Below are 19,538 nucleotides of genomic sequence, written 5' to 3' on the forward strand. Positions count from 1 at the left end.
AACAGTTTCCTTCGTGGCAAGGCAGAACAAAGGGTGGCTCAGTGAAATGAGGAAAAAACATTAAGAGTACAACTAAGAATGGACTTGGCGCCTACGACCATTACAGGAGTATAATGCAGTTCTGTTCACTGCTGTGTCCAATTAATCCCCCTTCCAGCCGAAATTACCTTTCTCGCTTCTTTCTTTTAAAAAAGCATTGAAAAGGAGCGGGAGGAGGAGTGCTAATTCACAAGTGAACAAGGATGCTACCTGCCATGCCATTCTTCGTGTAGGGCAGGGGTTAGGCAACCTTGGCTCTTTTATGACTCGTGGACTTCAACTCCCAGAATTCCTGAGCCAGCATGGCTGGCTCAGGAATTCTGGGAGTTGAAGTCCACGAGTCATAAAAGAGCCAAGGTTGCCTACCCCTGGTGTAGGGAACTTCGAGGCTGAGGATGGGAAAAAAATATCCTGCCGAAAAGAAGACCACCCACTGGTACTATATTTGAAAACAAACATCGTGTATGAGAAAATTCAAAATAACCCGAGCCCGCCTCGTAGCCCAAGAGCCTGGAGACAGAACTGCTCCGGCACCCCCCCCGACCGCGAATCCACCTCCCGTCTCCAACTGATGACGCTTCTTTAGGCGCAGTCAGATCGTCTATCCCAGGGGTAGGTAACCTTGGCTCTTTTATGACTCGTGGACTTCAACTCCCAGAATTCCTGAGCCAGCTAAGCTGGCTCAGGAATTCTGGGAGTTGAAGTCCACGAGTCATAAAAGAGCCAAGGTTGCCTACCCCGGGTCTATCCTTTTCCCGAGCCTGGGGTGTTTCTGGGTATCGCGAGAGTTGCTCTGTCGGCAGGTCACGATGCCGGCAGGGACGGGATGGCTGAGGAGCTGCGCGAAGCCCACCGGGTAGGCTCAGCCCCTCGGCCATCTCTAACGAAATGGCACCCCGAGATCGACCGGTAGTGGCACCTCCGTCCGCCATGCGCAAACGCGGGGCTCGAAAGCGCCTCAAGTTCCGGGCCGAAGACGTCTGCTTAGAGCGGAGTGAGTAGCGAGGCCTAGGCGTCATTCCTAATGGCAGCCATTGTCCCCCTGATCAGGTGCCCTGAACCAGTCGCTTTCTTTCCGCAGTGACCGTGGCCGACTATGCAAACTCGGATCCTGCTATAGTGAAATCGGGACGCGTGAAAAAGGCTGTGGCCAACGCGGTGCAACAGGAAGGTGAGTTTGGGCGAAAAGGCTGAACTTTAAACACACCTGTTCCTACTGAACCCAGTTTTCTGGGTTTATATAGCATTCCGAAGCACGAAGTAACTACTGGTACATTCCACGACAAAACAGGTGAATTTGTGGCTCAGGGAGTCCAGGGCTGTGGAGTCGGTAGATAAATGTTCTGACTCCGACTCCCCGACTCCGACTCCTCTGTATTAATATGCGAATGTATTTTATACATTCCTCGAAGGAAAGAAAGGCAACATACATGTCATTACCACAGGACTACTGGCTGGGAAAAGCCAACAGTCTACTGCAGTGGTTCTCAACCTTTTTAATGCCGCGACCCCAACCGGTCGTAAGTCGAGGACTAAACCGGTCGTAAGTCGAGGACTAAACCGGTCGTAAGTCGAGGACTAAACCGGTCGTAAGTCGGGGACTTTCCCTGCCCGGGAGCGCCGCACATGCGTGGTTCCGCCCCCTTCGCCGGCCGAGGCGTAGCTGGCAAGCGGCAGAGACGGAGCAGGCCGACCACCAGCTGGCCCAGCTCAAGGGAGGTAAGGCACCCGCTGGAAAAGGGAAAAAAAATGGCGGACAGCCTTGCTTGGCGACCCCCATTAAATGGCCGATCGACCCCAAATGGGGTCCCGACCCACAGGTTGAGAACCACTGGTCTACTGTATTGAACAGTTTAAGCAAAAGACAAACACAATGAAAACAACAAAGTTTTATTAATTTTTTTTTATTAATTTAATTAATCAAGTGGCTGTATAGTAGCAGCAGGCATAAACATCAGGAACAGGAACTTTACCAGTTCAAAAATGCAAACCACATTATTTGGTTGTTTTGGAACAAAAACAAAGCTTATCTATATGAACCAAAAACAAAATCTGTAAAATTCCAATCTAAATTTAGTAGGAGTCGGAGTCGGTGCATTGTTTGCCGACTCCAACTCCAGGTACCCAAAATTTCCTCCGACTCCACAGCCCTGTCAGGGACACCTGGAAACACAAGGCTACCAGTGGTGACCCAGCAGTAAAAACAATTACACTTTGTCCTTTTTAAAAATATGTTTTGCGATATTTGTGAGGAGTCTATAATTCTTTTGTCCTATAGTTTCTTTGGAAAACTGTTAGGCAGTATCTTGCTTTCTGACACAAAAGAAACACTTTAACAGAGTATGCTTGCAAACTTCTCTGTATTATGTTTTTAACTTTTTGATTGATGCTTATTTTCCCTCTTTCTAGTTAATCATATTTATTTTATGCAATCAGATTTCTAGATGGCAAATATATCACAAATTGTCAAATGTTAAACAGATGTCTCCTGTTTTTTTTCAAACTTTCAAACTCTCTTCCAAGAGTGAATTTATTCAAATACATATACAATATGAATATTTGACTTTTCACAATGAGTTTCCAAAATCTTTTTCCCTTATAGAAATGTGTCCACATTGTTCCTTATTGTTCACCCATGAGCTATCTTCTTTAACTCTCTTAAGTTCTTTTAATTTTATGGACATAGAGATTTAACCAGTTAAGTCTTTATTAACTTGTACACCATCAACATTTTCTTGCATCATGATAGCTCTTATTTTTCAAGGATAAGGGAGAAAAATCATTTGCTTGACAGATGTTCCTAAAATATAGAGAACACAAAAAGTTGTTTAATAGTGAATTTAGTAGCCTAAAAATGGCTTAGGATCTGTCTTGCTTCTGGATTGAAATACTGACAGTCACTATAGTAGTTCACTTTCTACCCAAGGACAAACAGGTAGCAGTCAAAGCAAGCAAACCAAAGCAGAGTCTCTTAACAGACACTTGCCTAAACAGTTTATTTTTTAACAAGAGCATGCAGAAAAATAGTCCAGAATTAATCCAAGGTTCTGAGAACCCAGTCAGGGTTGTCATTGAGTCCAAGCTTTTACAGGTAGCATCCATGCAAATTGCCACACAAAAATCAGAGGTCAGACTATTTTTTTCCAGCAAAAAAATATGAGTTAGTACTGCCTTTTAAATCAAGCTGCAGCCAGCTATCACTAATCAAGAAATTTACTCCTTTGCTTGGCAAGAAGCCTCATAGATGGGCTCTAATCTTCTCTCAATTCACTGGGGTACAGGAGCTAGGAAGCTTTACATCATCTAACTCAGAGGCCCCCAACCTTTTGGGCACCAGGGACCGGTTCTATGGACAAAGATTTATCCATGGACCAGAGGAGGCGTGTTTTTGCATGCTGCCTGCATCCCATGGATGGGGCTTCGCTTGTTTGTGTGGCCCAGTTGGTGGCATGGTGCGGCCTGGTGCCAGTCCACGGACCGGTGGTTGGGGACCCCTGATCTAACTGTTCCAGCTATCTTTATCAGTCTCATGTGATTCTTGGCTTTATGTTTCCTGAGCCTGACATTCCATAGGTTTTGCTGGAATCTTTTCAAAGTCAATCAGCATCTGAATCCTGGCCCATGAAAGGATCGAAGTACTCATTTTCTTCAAAATCATTTAACCTGGCTAGTGAAATCATGTTTGTGGTTCCACAGGTAGGTCTTGTAGCAACATCATGGCAAGGATATTGGGTTTTCTCTCAATAACTTTTCTCCTAAGAGAGGCATGAATGCCTATACTGTTTTATTTATATTATCTAATTGGTTTATTGAAGATTTCACCACTTTTGAAATCTTCAGAAGGGAGAACAGGATGAAAATAGAATAATATTTGCTTTAATTTTAATTTTCTTGTAATCTTTTTTGATTTTAATATAACTATATCCCCTCCATCTGACCAGAAGTTTTCCTCTTGGTGTTGATAGATAAAAGTTGGGGGGGGGGAATTCATGGAATTTTGTTTTTATGTATGATAACCGCAATGAGAGTATTGTATGCACAAAGATAGAAAGATTTGACAACACTTACAATAGAGGAATGATTAGAGAAGATATGGAACTTGCTGAGATGACCAAATTAACTTGTTTGATTAGAGAAAAGACAATATCTGCATTTATTGCTGAGTGGAAACCCCTTATAGATTTCTTTGTATAAAACAGGACAAAATAACTTAAAATTATAGTTTTGATGATTAGACAGGATAATTATTGAAAGAAGAGGGTTATAATATAATTTTAAAGAGAGCTAAATCTCTAACTGTACTTATAACTGCTATAAAGAAGTTCACTTTGTATCTTTTATTTGTTTTTCTCTTTTCTATATATTAGTTTGTATTTTTAACCTTCATTGGGAAAACTTTTAATAAAATTATTTTTAAAAAATATGAAAGATTATATGAGCATCTTTAAAATAACACCAGCTCTTAATGCTGCAGTACATAAAATCTTCTATTCCTTATATTTCTACTGTATTTAAATGATGAAATTTCTAAGTCAGTCTTCAACATCTTAATATGTTGATTTTAAAGTTGTAGTGGCCAAACAAAACAGAATCCCTAGGCTAATATATAGAAAAATGAAAGTCTACCATAATCTTAATATAGGGGAAAAATGACATCAAAATGTTAGGACTACTGTTACAGTAGTCACCTACCCTGTATCTTGCTAATTCAGCTAGTGCAAATCACTATACTTGGGGGGGGGGGGGTTGTCCTAGTCTAACATATTTCTTGATTCTCTTTTATCCACTATTTACTGATTCAGTATACTTGTTTTCAACTTACTGCCCCTTTTCCCATTTTCTCTACCAGAATGTCTGTTGGCTGGCTTTCCTAATACATTCCCTTGGTCCCATTCTAATTAGCCTGTCTCTGCTTTCCTCCAGAACTCAGATTCTTTATCACCTCTCTTTTTCTCAAGCCTCATCTGCCTAATTTTTCTTCATATAGACCAATGCTTGTTCCATATCTTTTGTTCAGATCATCTGCCTTTAATGTCCCTGCCTTAACTTGTCTGATTCTTGGGGTAACTTTCAGTCTTTCACTCTCTCTTGTGAAACTTTCCTTCTTAAATGAATCTCAACTACATGTTTCTTAATGGCAAGCCATGCTAACAGGCCATTTCAAGCAACTGGAGGCTTCCTCGCCACAATCAAGGTGACAGGATGACCTCCAACACCTTTCCTTGTCCTACTGTCGCCAAAAGGAATTTGTACTTGGATCTTCCTGTTTTTTTTCCACTTGTTTCTTCTCTGTGGTTTGGATTATCAAAATAAATTTATTTTACACTCTTGATTCTAGGACATTGCTAATTCTTATATCTCAAATTCTTCCGTTTATTTTTGATTATAGTGAAATCTCTGTGTGGCTTGGAAGCATCTTTTGTACCAACTGATGAAATACTATCTGTGGCAGAGTCCTGTGAGAGTGGCGATGAAATGGATTCTAATGAATATTTCACGACTGATAGAAAAAAGAAAAGCAAAAGGCATAAAGGTAAGGTCTGTTGTTTTAACTGTTACTTTGACATAATTTCACTTTAACAATAAAATACTTTTATCTCTTCAAATAAAGTGATGCCACTTTTTTCTTGAAACATGGCCAGTTACATTGCTTGTTTTTGATTTCAGAAAGCTCCGAGTGTATGGTAGGCAAAGAATATCCAATTGACATATGGTTGATGTTGGCATCCTATATACGCCCAGAAGACACGGTGAATTTTTCACTAATTTGCAAAAGGGCCTGGACTGTCACTTGTACAGCTGTATTCTGGACCAGACTTTATAGAAGGTATGACAGCTAATAGAATCTTTACTCTATACTGTGTATATTTTTAGAGTTGAGGGGCTTTTTATGGATTATTTGTAGTGGACATCCTTATAAATAGTGTGCATAGGAATTTGGGCATAAAAGATAAATGATGCATTTTGTTCTGAAATACAATTTTCCCAGACTGACTCTTTTATATCCTTTTTGATTAGGATATATTAGGATTTGATATAAGAGATAACATATCAAAACATTAGGGCTGTGCATCACTTCAGATTTGATATAAAAAGGTATCTCATAGCATGTAGGGAACATACTGTGAGTTGTTGGCAAATCCTTAACCAAGGAACTCTTTTTTTCTGATATTGCAGAGTAATTGCCACACAGTTCCAGAAAACAATGCAACTGCTTTAAAGTGTTCAAAAAGCTAATGTGTTTACATGCTGATAATCCAAAGTGCTTTTTTGTCTTTGAATCCAATGCCTGCATAACTGTATAAAATATGCATAGATAATTGATAGTATGGATTATAAAATATACATACAGTATAGCAGTGCCAGAGGCAGCATGCCCCAGCCTTGCCTACCCCGCGGCCCCCTCCTCCCCAGCAGCCCCCCCAGAGGAGAGTTGCCCCCGGGCGCGGCCCTTGCAGAGCAGCGCAGTGCAGCCAAGGACATGGCAGCCAGGAAGCAGGGACAAGACTCCGCCCTCACGCCCCGTCGTGTGCAGATGATGCGGGGCGCGGGCGGAGGGCGTAGCCGCCATGGCGCTGCAGGGCTTCCTGGACGATCTGTGGCAGGCCATGGAGGCGGTAGGTGGCCCTGTAGCGGGGGGCGGTTTTTGGGCACTCGGTGTCTAAAAGGTTCGCCATCACTGCAGTACAGTATAAAAATAACTGCATTATTGTCAGAGAAATTACTGGGATTAATAGGAAGGTACTTGTTAAATCTGAGAGCTAGTAAATTAATAATTGCTACCGTTCTTTGAAAGAGCCTGCAGAACTTCTGTGACTATGAAGTCAACTTCCATTATACAATTGCATTGATTTTCTTGAATCCGTTAAAACGGATTGTTTTAGATTGCTGACTGTTGCATGATAAATGAGTCATATGATCCTTGCATATAATATAAATTCACAGGAATGGTTTCAGTTAGAATTGGCAGTGCTATGTTGATAAGAAGGAGCACTGCAGGAATGTTTCTGTTTTTTGTAACTTTCCTTCTTTAATTCTTCAGTAAGAAATGGAATTCAAAGTTGTCTTTCTTTTCGGTAAACACAGTAATTCTTAACATTAGTCTTTTAGCTGGCAACCCATGATCTGTTGAGTCATTGTTTTAGAACTATTTCCTTGTCAGATTCCTCAATGCTTTCAACAATGGCTGAACCTCAAATTCAGAATAATCAGAGATGTATCTGCCTTCAAAGTTGAACTAATACAGTCAAATATCAGTGGTTGACAAAGTCAACCAGAATAAATATTTTATAATGTTTTGTATTATGTCATAAACTATTTTAAAAATTGGCCAAATTTCAATTTTAACGAAATCATGGATCCTGGAGTTTAGACACATTCTATAAGTTATCCATTTGAGGTACCTTGGATAAAAATTGTTGCGCTGTGATGCACTGTTTCGCCTAATTCGAGGTTATGGGAATAAGAGTTTTAGCAGAGTATAAATCACTTAGAACTATTATTTAACCTATAGAAGTGTGCCTAAATGCAACTGACAGAGCAAAAACTGAAGTATTTGATAAGCAATAGAAAAATGAGGATTAGAGAAGAGGCATCATGATAGTTAGAGCATTCAACTAGAATACCCTCTTAACGTCTTCCCTATGAGAGTTCAGGAGATTCATCTTGACCTTCTGGAGGACTTCAGTTTGCAGTGATGATTGATATAAGGTTGGAACTGCACTGCTTAAGTTGTACTGTTATTATTGTTTTGTTTTTGAGAAGTTAAGGATGGGATTGTTGTCAGGAGGTCTTGAGTCCCCCATGAATGCAATTTCAGTGCCATAATAACTGACAGTATGATTTCATAAGCATCACAGAGAGGAGCAGTTAAAAGTGAGAATGAAAACAGTTTACTTCCCAGATGCCTCTTGCTTCTATTCCTATCCTTTACTTTGAAAAAAATGCCACCGAAGTCAGCTATTACGCTTCCAGATTTCAGTGGCACGATCTCAAAAGAGTGCACAGTGTGCATTTCATCCCTATCTTAACAATTTCTATTTTTTTTTTTATTTAGGCATTACAATAGGAGTGCATCCCTCCCAATCCGTTTACAGCCAGAATCGATGGAAAAGATGTATTGCCTTCGTGCTTGTGTAATTCGTTCCTTATACCACATGTATAGACCTTTTGTTTCCCAGATAGCCAGAAACCCAACTTTCCCAGAGACTACTCCAAGCAGTCTAAAAAATTCAAAAGTAAGTAACACTTTGAGAAGAAGAATTATTTCGCTGAATACTAGCAGATTTCTTTCAAGCTAGTGGAAAGCATTCAACTGTCCAGTTCCTAATACATATTTTAGACAGATGTTGCCTTTTCTGGGGGTGATTTTGTAGACCTCCACAAGCTTGTTATTAATGCTTGGCTACTTATTCTACCAATGCAGAAATCAAAATGTTAAACCTTAAATACAGGTGTATTATTTTTGGTTTCCTGTTTGAGACATCATAGTTTTTTTGTGGAGTATCCCTTAAGCAATAAGATAAGTGATGACTATCATCTGGATCAAGCAGTTTTGTATTGTGTTAAAAAATAAAAAAACAAATTCAGCTCATTTAAGTGGATTTAGTTGATGCACAATCCAGCATAAAAAAATGATTTGTATCTTAAATGCTTTGTATTCACATCACAACGGCTTTGGTGTCCACAGTTAGTATCATACTAACAATTTGTATATCCTTTTGTGGGTAAAATTGGCATTAAAAAGGAAATTAAATGTAAAAATCTGTATTGCAGTAACAGTTACAAATTTGGTTACATTCCAAAACCATAGAAATGATTCAATTGCTCCTTAAAATCTTCCCTATGTGCGTGGCACGATCTTTGTACACGGTATAGTTACAGAGCCTCTATGCTTGGACTTTGTTTTTATTCATTGAGAATCTCCTCTCATTTGTGGAGTTCACCACCAACATTGAGTATGCAAAGTAGGAAGAGTCTGGTATTTTTCTTTTTGGTTACTGAATCCAGCTTTTTCCTATTTAATTTCCCTTTCTCTTTCTCAGTGTAGCTTCTGTGGGACACTGGAGCTGTTGTGGTGTCAGCAAAAGTGGCCCTTAAAGACAGATCCACTGTTTGGAGCAGCATACCAGTTGGTACACATCTGAAGGGTAGGACAGCTGGCATGTGGATTATTTATGTGTTAGGAAATTTTTAAGCTACTTTCCTCCTTTTAACTAATATTCCAGGTTTCACAGAGGAGAGGTCTAATTCCACTAGCTGCATCCCTCTGAATCTAATGCAGATAGTCCTCTTTAGTGACTGCCTGGTTTAGCAACTATTCACAGTTATGACAGTAATAAAAAGTTAACGTTGTGACCATCCTTGCATTTACAACCTTCACATAACTGTAAAGCAAAGGAAAGCTGAAGTAAGATTATAAGCATAGTTGCAATTTTTCTTAGTGATCATTTTGTTTGTGATCGCTAAATAAGGGTTACTTGTATGCACCTATAATAATTGGTTTTCTAAGGATGAGGTGCTTACTCCTTACTCCTTCATTAAAAAAAAAATACTGCTGTGCATATCTAGACAATACTTTTGATAAAAGAATATTCTATCAGTTACGTTAACAAGATCTACCTCTACTTATTAATTTCTTTAAACTTGTATGCCACTCAGTTCCCAATAACTCTGGGTGGCTCACAACAATCAACACAAAGAAATTGCAATAAAACCAATAAAAGGATAAAAGATTAAGCTGGGATTATATTGATATTTTCACTGTAGATCAACTTTTGTCATAAGAGGTGATATATTACTTTTCAAATGTGAATTTTTAATAAAGCTGTGAATGGGCATCTTGTATGACAGTTACCTTCTCCATAAACTTCTGGAATGTCTTTGCCTTATTCTGGTTCCAGTACTTTCCTGATTTTCTCTTGATAAAACAAATAATTAGTGATTCTTAGCAATATTTTGAAATCATTACCTCTAGATTCAATTGTGGAAATGTTTAAGTTCAACCACAGTTTGGGTTTTATTTCCATTTATCTATTTATGTTCAGAACATAAGTGCACAATTATAACATGATACCTTATCCTCAAAGTGATTTGTTAAAGTATAGAAACTCCAGGCTGGATTGTTTTAATAAATTTATGTTCAATAATCCAAGATCTTTATTCCAAAGAGGTTGGAAGCCTAGTGCTTTATTGCTTTATGTCTATATAACAATATGTCCATAGACCACAACTCTTTCTCTTTTGCTCAACTAGTGCCTGTTCTTCTGGTCTAAAAGGATTAACAAACAGTCTTCTCTGTGGGAATTCAGCTTCAAATTCCAAAGGCAGGTACGAAAGCTAAATATTTATATTACTTAATATTTGTATTACTTTATAACTCATTGTTCTACTTGTGCAAATAACTGAGTTCATCTTGCTTGGCAAGATGCATCTCTAGATTACTGTCCAAAAAAAGATTCTGCTCATATTGTATAGTGGGGAATTTGGGTATTTTGTAAAAATGCATTGCTGCCCTATCTGTTTGTTTTTCTTGCTGGTGATCAGACTCGTACTATTTTTACCAAGTTGGAACATTATATTAAAATTGTGGCACAAAATGTACATTCCCCCCCAAAACCCTTCATAAGAAACAAAACAGCATGAAATAGCATGTAATAAAACTGATATAAACTGCAAAAAAATTGTTATTGTGAGGGGTGGGGTTTTAATGTCAAACTTGAGTGTAATATTTCTCATAGGTTTTTTCCCTCTAAAAATAAAGCCTATAGATATTGTTTGTAGCTTACTTAAAGTATATCAGGGTTGTTGCTAATTAATTCAGTGTGCTGTTAATCGTACTAGTTACCACTTGTCACATTCAGACTATACTCTTAGTCATCTGAAATCATATCCATAGCAAACGCAAGGGTCGGTGTTCTGACAATATGACAATCTCCCATTATAGCCAAGATTTGTTATATTAAAACTATTAAGTGTCACATTATTTCTCCAGAGAAAATATAACATATGTAAGTCAGTTAATCCTGATCTTTAAAGACAGACCTACAAATTCTCCTGCTTTGATCTCTACCTCTTCTGCAAGCAAGTAATTTGAAAGTTTATAGAAATGGAATCAGTTTCTGGTTAACTGAATGAAATATTTCTCTTGAGTCTCCCAAGTTCAAGAATAAAAGTTTGAAACCACTTCAACCACCTATCCGGTATACAGATGTTCACATGAATCCTGACAAAGACTGCTGTCTGTTGCAGATAACTACTCTCGACTTTATATATATTCCTATAGTAATGGGCATGACAGTTACTTTGGTAAGTATTGTGTATTGTAATTTTCAGGTCTTTATATCAGGAATTTTGCTCACTTAATCTTGACCAAGTAGTTTCTAAATTTGAAGTATTGTACTGGTAATTCTTGGATTACAACTCTAATTGGGACCAGAATTTCCATCACTAAGCAGAGTGGTTGTTAAGAGAAACATCATATTACTGCACCACTTAGTAATAGGCTCCAATTTGGGTCATTAGGTGAGACCGTATGGTCATTAGACAAGGATCTCACACTTCTGCCCTGTGCGAACTGCCTCCACTAACTCCTGCCACCCAGTGCTCTATAAAGCCCTGCTGCACCCAGCTGACCGCTGTCTTCCTCCAACTGCCGGCAGCTGGCCTAGGTGAGGCAGCTGCCGGCAGCACCAGGACTTCTCCCCAAAGGTCGCTTGCAGATATGTCAAATTCGTGATGTCACATGACGTCGCACAACGTATCGGAGCTTTTGCCCCATTGCCGGCAATGGGGTGGGTGCGGTTTCCTCATGACGCATCCAGCCCACAGGCCAGCAGTTTGACACCCCTGTCCTAATGCTTTGGAAGACTTGTGATGCCTTCTGAAACCTGCCGGGCAGCTGGCTGCAAAACAGAGCTCGAGGCAGCTCCATAGTAGTGCTGAGGCTAAAGTAGAGGACCAGAGGCTGTGGCAGCTGACTTAACACTGACAAAGGCTCTAGTGCTGTTGCCCAAGGAATGCCACTGCATAGGCCAGCCAAAAGAACAGCAGTGGGGGAAGATAGTCAAGTAGGGAGTTAAAGTGCTCCTGCAGTTGTAAGTGTGGGCAGACTGCCAAGCACCTGAATTTTGATCACATGTCACATCACAGCATGACTTCCCCCCCATAACTTCAGGGATTGGTCATAAGTACCATTTGTTCAACATTGCCATAACTTTGAACAGTTGCTGAATAAATTGTCAGGAGCTAAAACAGCCTGTATTTTTGAAATAGAAAAATCTTCAAGCTGGCAGAGGTAAGAAAAATACAACTTTGAAAGCTATATTGAATAGTCCAATAAGGAATGGCTATCACATGTGATTTTATTCTAGACTACTGTAAGACGTTTCAGGAAAAGCAAATAGTCACAAGTGAAGGCAAATATATATGTCGCAGGATAATGTTGCAGGATCCAATCTGGGTCGGTCATCAGGACCAGAAGCTTTTTGTCTTCTGAGCTTTTGGACTCATGCTGAAGCCCCCATCCTCAGGGAACATCTGTCTAGCAGAGTATCACCAACCCAGATTGGCTCTTGCAAAGCAAATATTGCCTTAAGCAGTATTGACTTGCTTAAAGATGCAATTCATTTTTAAAATATTTACAGACAAAATCAGTTAAAAACGTTGAATAAAATGCCATTCAATTTTGGAGTTAAGGAAGCCTGTGTGATCCAAGTTATTGAATAGCTTCCAGAAATCTTTTTTTTTCTTTTGCAGTTCACAATAAATGTGAGCACTGATATGCGGCACCACAGAGTGAAATTATTATTCCATGATTCTCCGGTATGGAGTAGCAAGAAATCCAGATTTGACCATGGGATGCAGGTTGTAATGGACCCTGTGCATAGCGTGCATCTGTTTGATTGGTGGCATCCACAGTTTCCTTCTTCATACATCTGAAGATTCCCAAGTTTACATCATAAATTGTATTTCGTGCATTTTCCATAAACAACAAAATTTGATAAGCCAATTTGTGTATATGTGTAATCACCTCTTGGGGAATAATTTGTACTAATAAGATTGGAACGAACTTCTGTAAAGCATTTTATTATATGAAAAATAATTCATCTGCAAATATTTTGGTGCTAATGAAATTTGTCCTTTTTGCTTTTTGATAAAAAACACAGCAAAAAATGTGTAACCAAAAGCAAACGGGTTTGTTAAAAACAGATCATGCCAGACAAATCTTACTGCATTCTTTGACAAAGTGACAAACTTAGAGGACCAGAGGAATGCTGTGGATATAATTTACTTGGACTTCAATAAGGGATTTGATAAAGTAGACCAAGTCTACTACCTGATAAGATAGAAAAATGTAGGTTAGACAGCATCATTACCAGATGGATTCGTAACTGGCTAACCAACTGCACCCAACATGTAGTCCCTCCCTACATGGAGGGAAGTATGCAGTGGGGTACCCAAGGCTCTGTCTTAGGCCCAACATTCTTCAATGTCTTCAGTGATTTAGATGAGGGGATAGATGGGGAAATCATCTAATTTGCAGATGATGCCAAGCTGGCAGGAATAGCCAGTGCTCCTGAAGATAGCCTTAAGATACAGAAGGATCTTGACAGACTTGAACACTGGGTCCTACTAACAAAATGAAATTCAATGGTGAAAAAAGTAAGGTTCTACTTTTAGGCAGGAAAAGCCAAATGCACAAGTATAGTATAGATGGTACCTGGTTCAATAGTAGTAACTGCAAGAGGGATCTTGGAGTCCTAGTGGACAATCACTTAAATATGAGCCAGCAGTGTGCTGCAGCTGCCAAAAAAAACCCCAACGCAATCCTAGGCTAGATTAACAAAGGGATAGAATCAAGATTATGTGAAGTGTTAATACCACTTTATAATGCCTTGGTAAGACCACACTTGGAATACTGCATCCTGTTTTAGTCTCCATGATATAAAAAAAAGTTGAAACTCTAGAAAGGGTACAGAGAAGAACAATAAAGATGATTAGGGGACTGGAGGCTAAAACATGAAGAATGGTTGCAGGAATTGGATATGTCTAATTTAATGAAAAGGACTAGTGGGTGACATGGTGTTGCAATATGTAAGAGACTGCCACAAAGAAGACAGGGTCAACCTATTCTCCAAAGCCCTGAAAGGAGAAAGGGAAGCAATGGATGGAAACTAATCAAGGAGAGAAATAACCTAGAACTAAGGAGAAATTTCCTGACAATTAGGACAACTAATCAGTGGAATCACTTGCCATTTAGAAGTTGTAGGTGCTCAACACTAGAGGTTTTTAAGAAGAGGTTGGACAACCATTTGAAATGGTATAGGTTTTCCTGCCTGAGCAGGAAGTTGGACTAGAAGACCTCCAAGGTTCCTTCCAATTCTATTGTTCTATGTAAAGTGGCCCATTTTAGATTGATCCAATTCTGGAATGATCATTTTCACCAGAAAAGGGCCTATATAAACATCAGGAGGTTATGAAATTTGAAGTAGATTGTCTAGAATTGGAAGATGTTTTTGATGATATGGATATGGACCAAGCCCCAAATACTCGCATCAGCTCATTCCATTTCAGTGCGAACATTCTGGAAACTGGTCCAATACGGGACATTCTAATTACACATTCCTCTTTTGTACTAGTAACATTCACAATTCACATAATGGGTAGATATCCATTTCACTTCCATATGCAAAAGTATTTACAATGTTCTACTCCTATAAAGTGTTTGTTTTATTAATTCCAAAGACTGTCATCATCAATTATATATTTATGGCAAAGAACTTTCAGACTGCTTACTTATTGATTACATCTTCACAGAATATAGGTAGTCCTTATTTAACAACTGCTTAGTTTAGAGACTGCAGTTACAATAATGATAAAAAATAACTTCATGACTACTCCATTGGTAGGTCTGTATAGAAAAGCAAAGCTGCACTCATATATCATTTACCAACTGCTTTGCTTAATGACCAAGTTGTTAGTCCCAGTTGTCACTTAAGCAAGGAATAGGAAAAACAAAGGTGCAGATTCCCTTAAGTATGAATTTTACAGGTATATTGAGATAGGTTAGACCAGTGGTGGTGAACCTATGGCACGCGTGCCAGAGGCGGCACTCGGAGCCCTCTCTGTGGGCACACGTGCCATTGCCCCAGCCTTGCCTTCCCCCGCGACCTCACCAGCAGCCCCCCTGGAGGAGAGTCACCCTCGAGCGTAGCCCACACAGCAGCGCAGCCAAGGACATGGCAACCAGGCAAGTGTAGACAAGACTGCCCTCATGCCCCATCGTGCACAGTTGATGCTGCGGAGCGCGGACAGAGAGCGTGGCCGCCATGGCGCTGCTGGGCTGCCTGGGCAATTTGCGGCAGGCCCTGGAGGTGGTGAGTGACCCTGTGGGCAGGTGGGGTGGGGGTGGAGCGGGGGCAGGGCCAGTTTTTGGGTACTCGGTCTCTAAAAGGTTCGCCATCACTGGGTTAGACTTTTCATGTTTAAAATAGATTAATAGAGATTAATGTTTAATTATTTAGTAGATTTTTATCTTGTCTTCTTTATATATATAACAAGGTAGTGGACATACCTAATATTCCAGCCTCTAGTTTTCCCCACAACTGTGTCATTGGATACAAAATGGGCAGCAAATATATTTCATAAATAAATAAATAAACTTGTATGAGGTGGGTTGGGTTGAGAGAGAATAACTGGCCCAAAGTCACCCAAATAGTTTTCATGCTTAAGGGTGGCTGAGAATTCAGTTTCCTGATTTGATATTGTGATGAAGGCTAACCCCTTCATCCCAATATCAAACTGGCTCTCATTTACATGTGATGAATTTGATACCTATCATACAGAAATGAAGATTTCCCCTAGAAACAAAGAAAGGCCTAGTTGCTAGTTGTGAAATAAAACAACTTGGTGGCCATGGCTTCAAGAATAGGTAAGGGATAACTGGGTAAGAGATATTCTGGCTATAAGAAGAAAGAAGGTAAGCAAATTAAGAGCAGATGATCAAGTTAGCATAAAAGGAGATATGAATAGGTGTTACACTATCATTCCTAACCTAAGAGCTTTTTTCCACCTGTACACAACTTCTTGCTGTACAACTTACTTTTGCTCAGACTGAATCATCACAGAATATAATATATACTATATGATAATTGAGGTATAAAATGGCCTATAGTATTTCAAACAGGTTCCAGTTACAGATCATTCTTTTAAAGCTTTTCTTATATTCAATATACCTCTTTCAGTTTGGTTACACATTTGTCTAATTTCAGCCATTAATATTAGTGGGCTTTCTGTCTGAAGTTTTTTTTGTTTGTTTTGCTTCATGTCTTGAAATCTTTGTGGAAGATTTGGAATGTTCAGCCAATTTTTTTTCATGGCTAATTTTCTAGATTATATAGTACCACTAATGTATTTCTTTTTTAGGCTCATACAGAACATCCTGATTCATAGAATCTGCTAAACCATATTTTACTTAATTATAGGTTGCTAAATAAAGCCCATGGCTCTATTTATGCATGGGCTCATATTTGAAACTGCAAACTGGTTCACAAATCATAGAGCTACCATATACAGCCCAAATTAAACATATCAGTTAGTGAGGGGTCCTTGGTGCTCTCTGAGCTTGGTTGTTTTTTTTTTCTAATTAGGTATTTTTACCCATCCAACTTCCTACCTAAGGCAAGATTAGAACTCATAGTTTCAGGGTTTGTAATCCAAAGTCTTCTTCCATTACACCAAACTGGCTTTCCTATACCAAACATTATAGGGAAACTAGTATAGGATTGTATCTCTGCATGTTCCTAGAGTATTTTACATATTATTTCTTCATATTTTAAGTGAATGGGTTTTGCCATTCTTAAGTTAAATTAACCAACTTTGGAGGGGGGATAACAATTTTTATTCAATAATGAATTACTAGTTCTATAAATAGATGCCATTCAGGTAATTAAAATTAAACAATGCTAGTGTACCTTTTTATTCTTTAGGTTTATGTTCACAGGTACTTTTCTTACGCATAATCTCATCTGCACCTAGATAATAATTTACCAATGGCTTATAGATGCTATAATAAATTCAGTGTTTAATTAAGCATAGTAGATGGAAGATAAGCAGAGAACTATCCTCTCATAAGAGAAGACAGGGTTGGTGCTGTCGGCATTTGTAAAAGAGGACTGGATTTTAGAATGAAACCAAGTTACTGGATTACAACACTGAAGAAAGTATTCTACCCTCTTCTAGCCATAATTGGCATTCCATGTAAGTAGGGGAAACAACAGGAGTTGAAGGCTGCAAAATTGGAAGTTATGTGCAAAGTAATGCCAACAGGGTGCACATTAATGCACAATCAATGTTGGAAGGGCAAGAGCTAGCAATGAAAGGGACACATGATCTAGGGAAGAGAAGAGAACAGGAATAACAGGAAAGAACAGAAAGATCCTGTGAAAGAAATTTATTATTTTTGGATCCTCAACAGCCAGAATGGTTACCTATAAATTACAATGTACCTTAATTCCAAAATGGAATTCAATCTGTATGTTCACTGACTATTTTCAGTTTAATTATGTAAACTGCATTCTAAGTTTACATCAAATATGTCTGTAATGATAGTGTCAGAGTATCTTAAAAGAAAAGGAGTGGAAGAGTTGAATGCTTGCATATTTCTGATCCTTACTAAAATCAATAACAAAATTTCCAGCTGCTGATACCAAGCTTCTGAAAAGAATCATTGAGCACTTGAAAATTCTGTTTTATCCTTTTTTATTGTAATTTGGATTGTGTGATCTTGTGTGTACTGGCAGAAAAGCCCATGGTTAATTATTTTTCTTGCCACACAATGTAAGCAGGTATCAAAAATTAGCTTTTTGTTAAGAATATCATGGTAAAAAGAGGAAGGATTTTGGCATTTTGTTCTGGAAGATTTAGAGAACAACACAGTAGTAGTTTAACTCATTTGCACTAATCTTTATTGTGACAAGGCCTTTGATAACCAAGTAAGCTGATGCAATAGGAACATACCCAATAAATAAGTAACAAGGGAACTTTAGTAGCACAACTTCCACATGGGAGAAGAATCTGGCATTCTGGTCCTGAACTTTAGATGCTTGGAGGATGTCAACAACAAGAATAAACACTTGCATCTTATTTTATTTTGCAGCAAACATTATGACATTAGTGATCTTCAGTCAAAAAACCTGTTTTGTTTCCACCTCCAGTCGCTACCTCCTCATGGCTATGTCATTGGCTGACACAGTAGTCCTTATTCTTGTGGTTGGCATTGAGATAATTGTAGGATGCTTTTGCACAAGTCCATTCTGGTACAGAGATCCTTGGTGCAGCTTGCGGGATGTGTTCAACTATGGCGCAGTTAACACTTCTGTCTGGCTGCTGGTTTCTTTCACCATTGAGCGTTTCATTGCAATCAACACTATCAAGCTCAGGATGAAAATCTCTTCTCCTAGAAAAACACTTTGTGTTATTGTTGTGATTCATGTTTGCTGTTATATTGTGGCCATCCCCCACTATTGGTCTAACTATTCAGAAGTGGAGAATGGTACAGGACATGCCATCTGCAAATATAACCCTGATCTCCCCAGTGCATATGTAGAAGGACTTGTGTGGTTCCAGACTTCTGTGATCTACATTATTCCATACATCATTATTTTCACCTTAAACAGCCTCATTCTAAGGCAGATAATCCACAATAACAAAGTACACAGTGTCACTTGGGCAGTCTTGCACAGAACCCCGCCTGCAACCCATTTTCGTAACTGGAAGAAATCAATCATCCTTTTAGTTACTGTTTCAGTGACATTTGCATGTCTCTGCACCACCAGGTTTGTGACTCAAATCATCATAAAAACCTCCTACTATGACATAGATAGGCACGATTATTCGAAGACCATTAATATCATGGCAGATATTGGTACCATGCTGGAAATGACTAACACTGCTATTAATATGTATCTGTACGCTTGTACCCAGTCTGCTTTCCGAAAGGAGCTTATCCGATACTTGCAGAGTATTCTGTGTTACTGGCCAACAAAAAGAGAGCATCCACTGAATGTACTTTCAGTATTGAGCTAGATAGGCAAAAGTGGTACTATATGGTTGAGCTACAAAACACTGGAAGTGTTGCAGAAATACTGGACTATCCCCTTTTAATGAGAATAAAGCTGCTAATTCTGCCATCATGCCGCTAAAAGCATGCACTTCCTCAGCTTCTCAGCCTATTTCCAAACAACATAAATGCTTTTTCTAAATCTAAATTCTAAATGATTTTCTGTTGATGTTTATTAATTCTGGTAGGCCTTAATTCCATTGCTATAGGAAATGTCTAATCCAAGGATGAGAAAGTGACTTGAGCCCAATAGTCAATTTTTCTGTCCCCTATCCCTGTATAGCCATAGCAAGCTAGGTGATACTAAAGAGATTTGCAGAAGGATTCCTGCTTCTCTTTATTAATTGCCCATTTCTGCTAGAGTTCTTTCCTTCACATT

At 39.0% G+C, this 19,538-nt stretch overlaps 1 protein-coding gene across 8 annotated transcripts; it reads left to right on the forward strand.

Moving 5' to 3' along the window:
- Positions 1 to 835: 835 nt before the first annotated feature.
- On the forward strand, positions 836 to 13,048 carry TMEM183A (transmembrane protein 183A). Of its 8 annotated transcripts, none has more exons than XR_001548920.1 (8): positions 836 to 1,033; positions 1,121 to 1,210; positions 5,429 to 5,572; positions 5,707 to 5,866; positions 8,096 to 8,276; positions 9,089 to 9,188; positions 10,294 to 10,368; positions 11,200 to 11,337. XR_001548920.1 is itself a non-coding variant. In XM_015817994.1 (8 exons), the coding sequence occupies exons 1-8, from the start codon at positions 928 to 930 to the stop codon at positions 12,976 to 12,978; spliced, it is 1,095 nt and encodes a 364-aa protein (XP_015673480.1). In that variant the 5' UTR covers positions 836 to 927; the 3' UTR covers positions 12,979 to 13,048. The 8 variants fall into 8 exon arrangements, 4 of the variants coding, with proteins under 4 accessions (XP_015673480.1, XP_015673481.1, XP_015673483.1 ...); XR_001548921.1 differs by having other exon boundaries at positions 11,191 to 11,328; XR_001548922.1 differs by having other exon boundaries at positions 9,084 to 9,188; positions 11,200 to 11,263.
- Positions 13,049 to 19,538: the final 6,490 nt, after the last annotated feature.

This window comes from Protobothrops mucrosquamatus, unplaced genomic scaffold, assembly GCF_001527695.2.
Source record: "Protobothrops mucrosquamatus isolate PMUCROS unplaced genomic scaffold, P.Mucros_1.0 scaffold661, whole genome shotgun sequence".
NCBI classification, from domain to species: domain Eukaryota; kingdom Metazoa; phylum Chordata; class Lepidosauria; order Squamata; family Viperidae; genus Protobothrops; species Protobothrops mucrosquamatus.

Bases quoted from the DNA above. Each gene is read 5' to 3' on its own strand.
- TMEM183A (XM_015817994.1), top strand. From the start codon at position 928: ATGGCACCCCGAGATCGACCGGTAGTGGCACCTCCGTCCGCCATGCGC. The intron at 1,211-5,428 runs GTGAGTTTGGGC...TTTTGATTATAG, and splicing joins CAACGCGGTGCAACAGGAAG to TGAAATCTCTGTGTGGCTTG. The intron at 11,347-12,795 runs GTAAGTATTGTG...TTTCTTTTGCAG, and splicing joins TGGGCATGACAGTTACTTTG to TTCACAATAAATGTGAGCAC.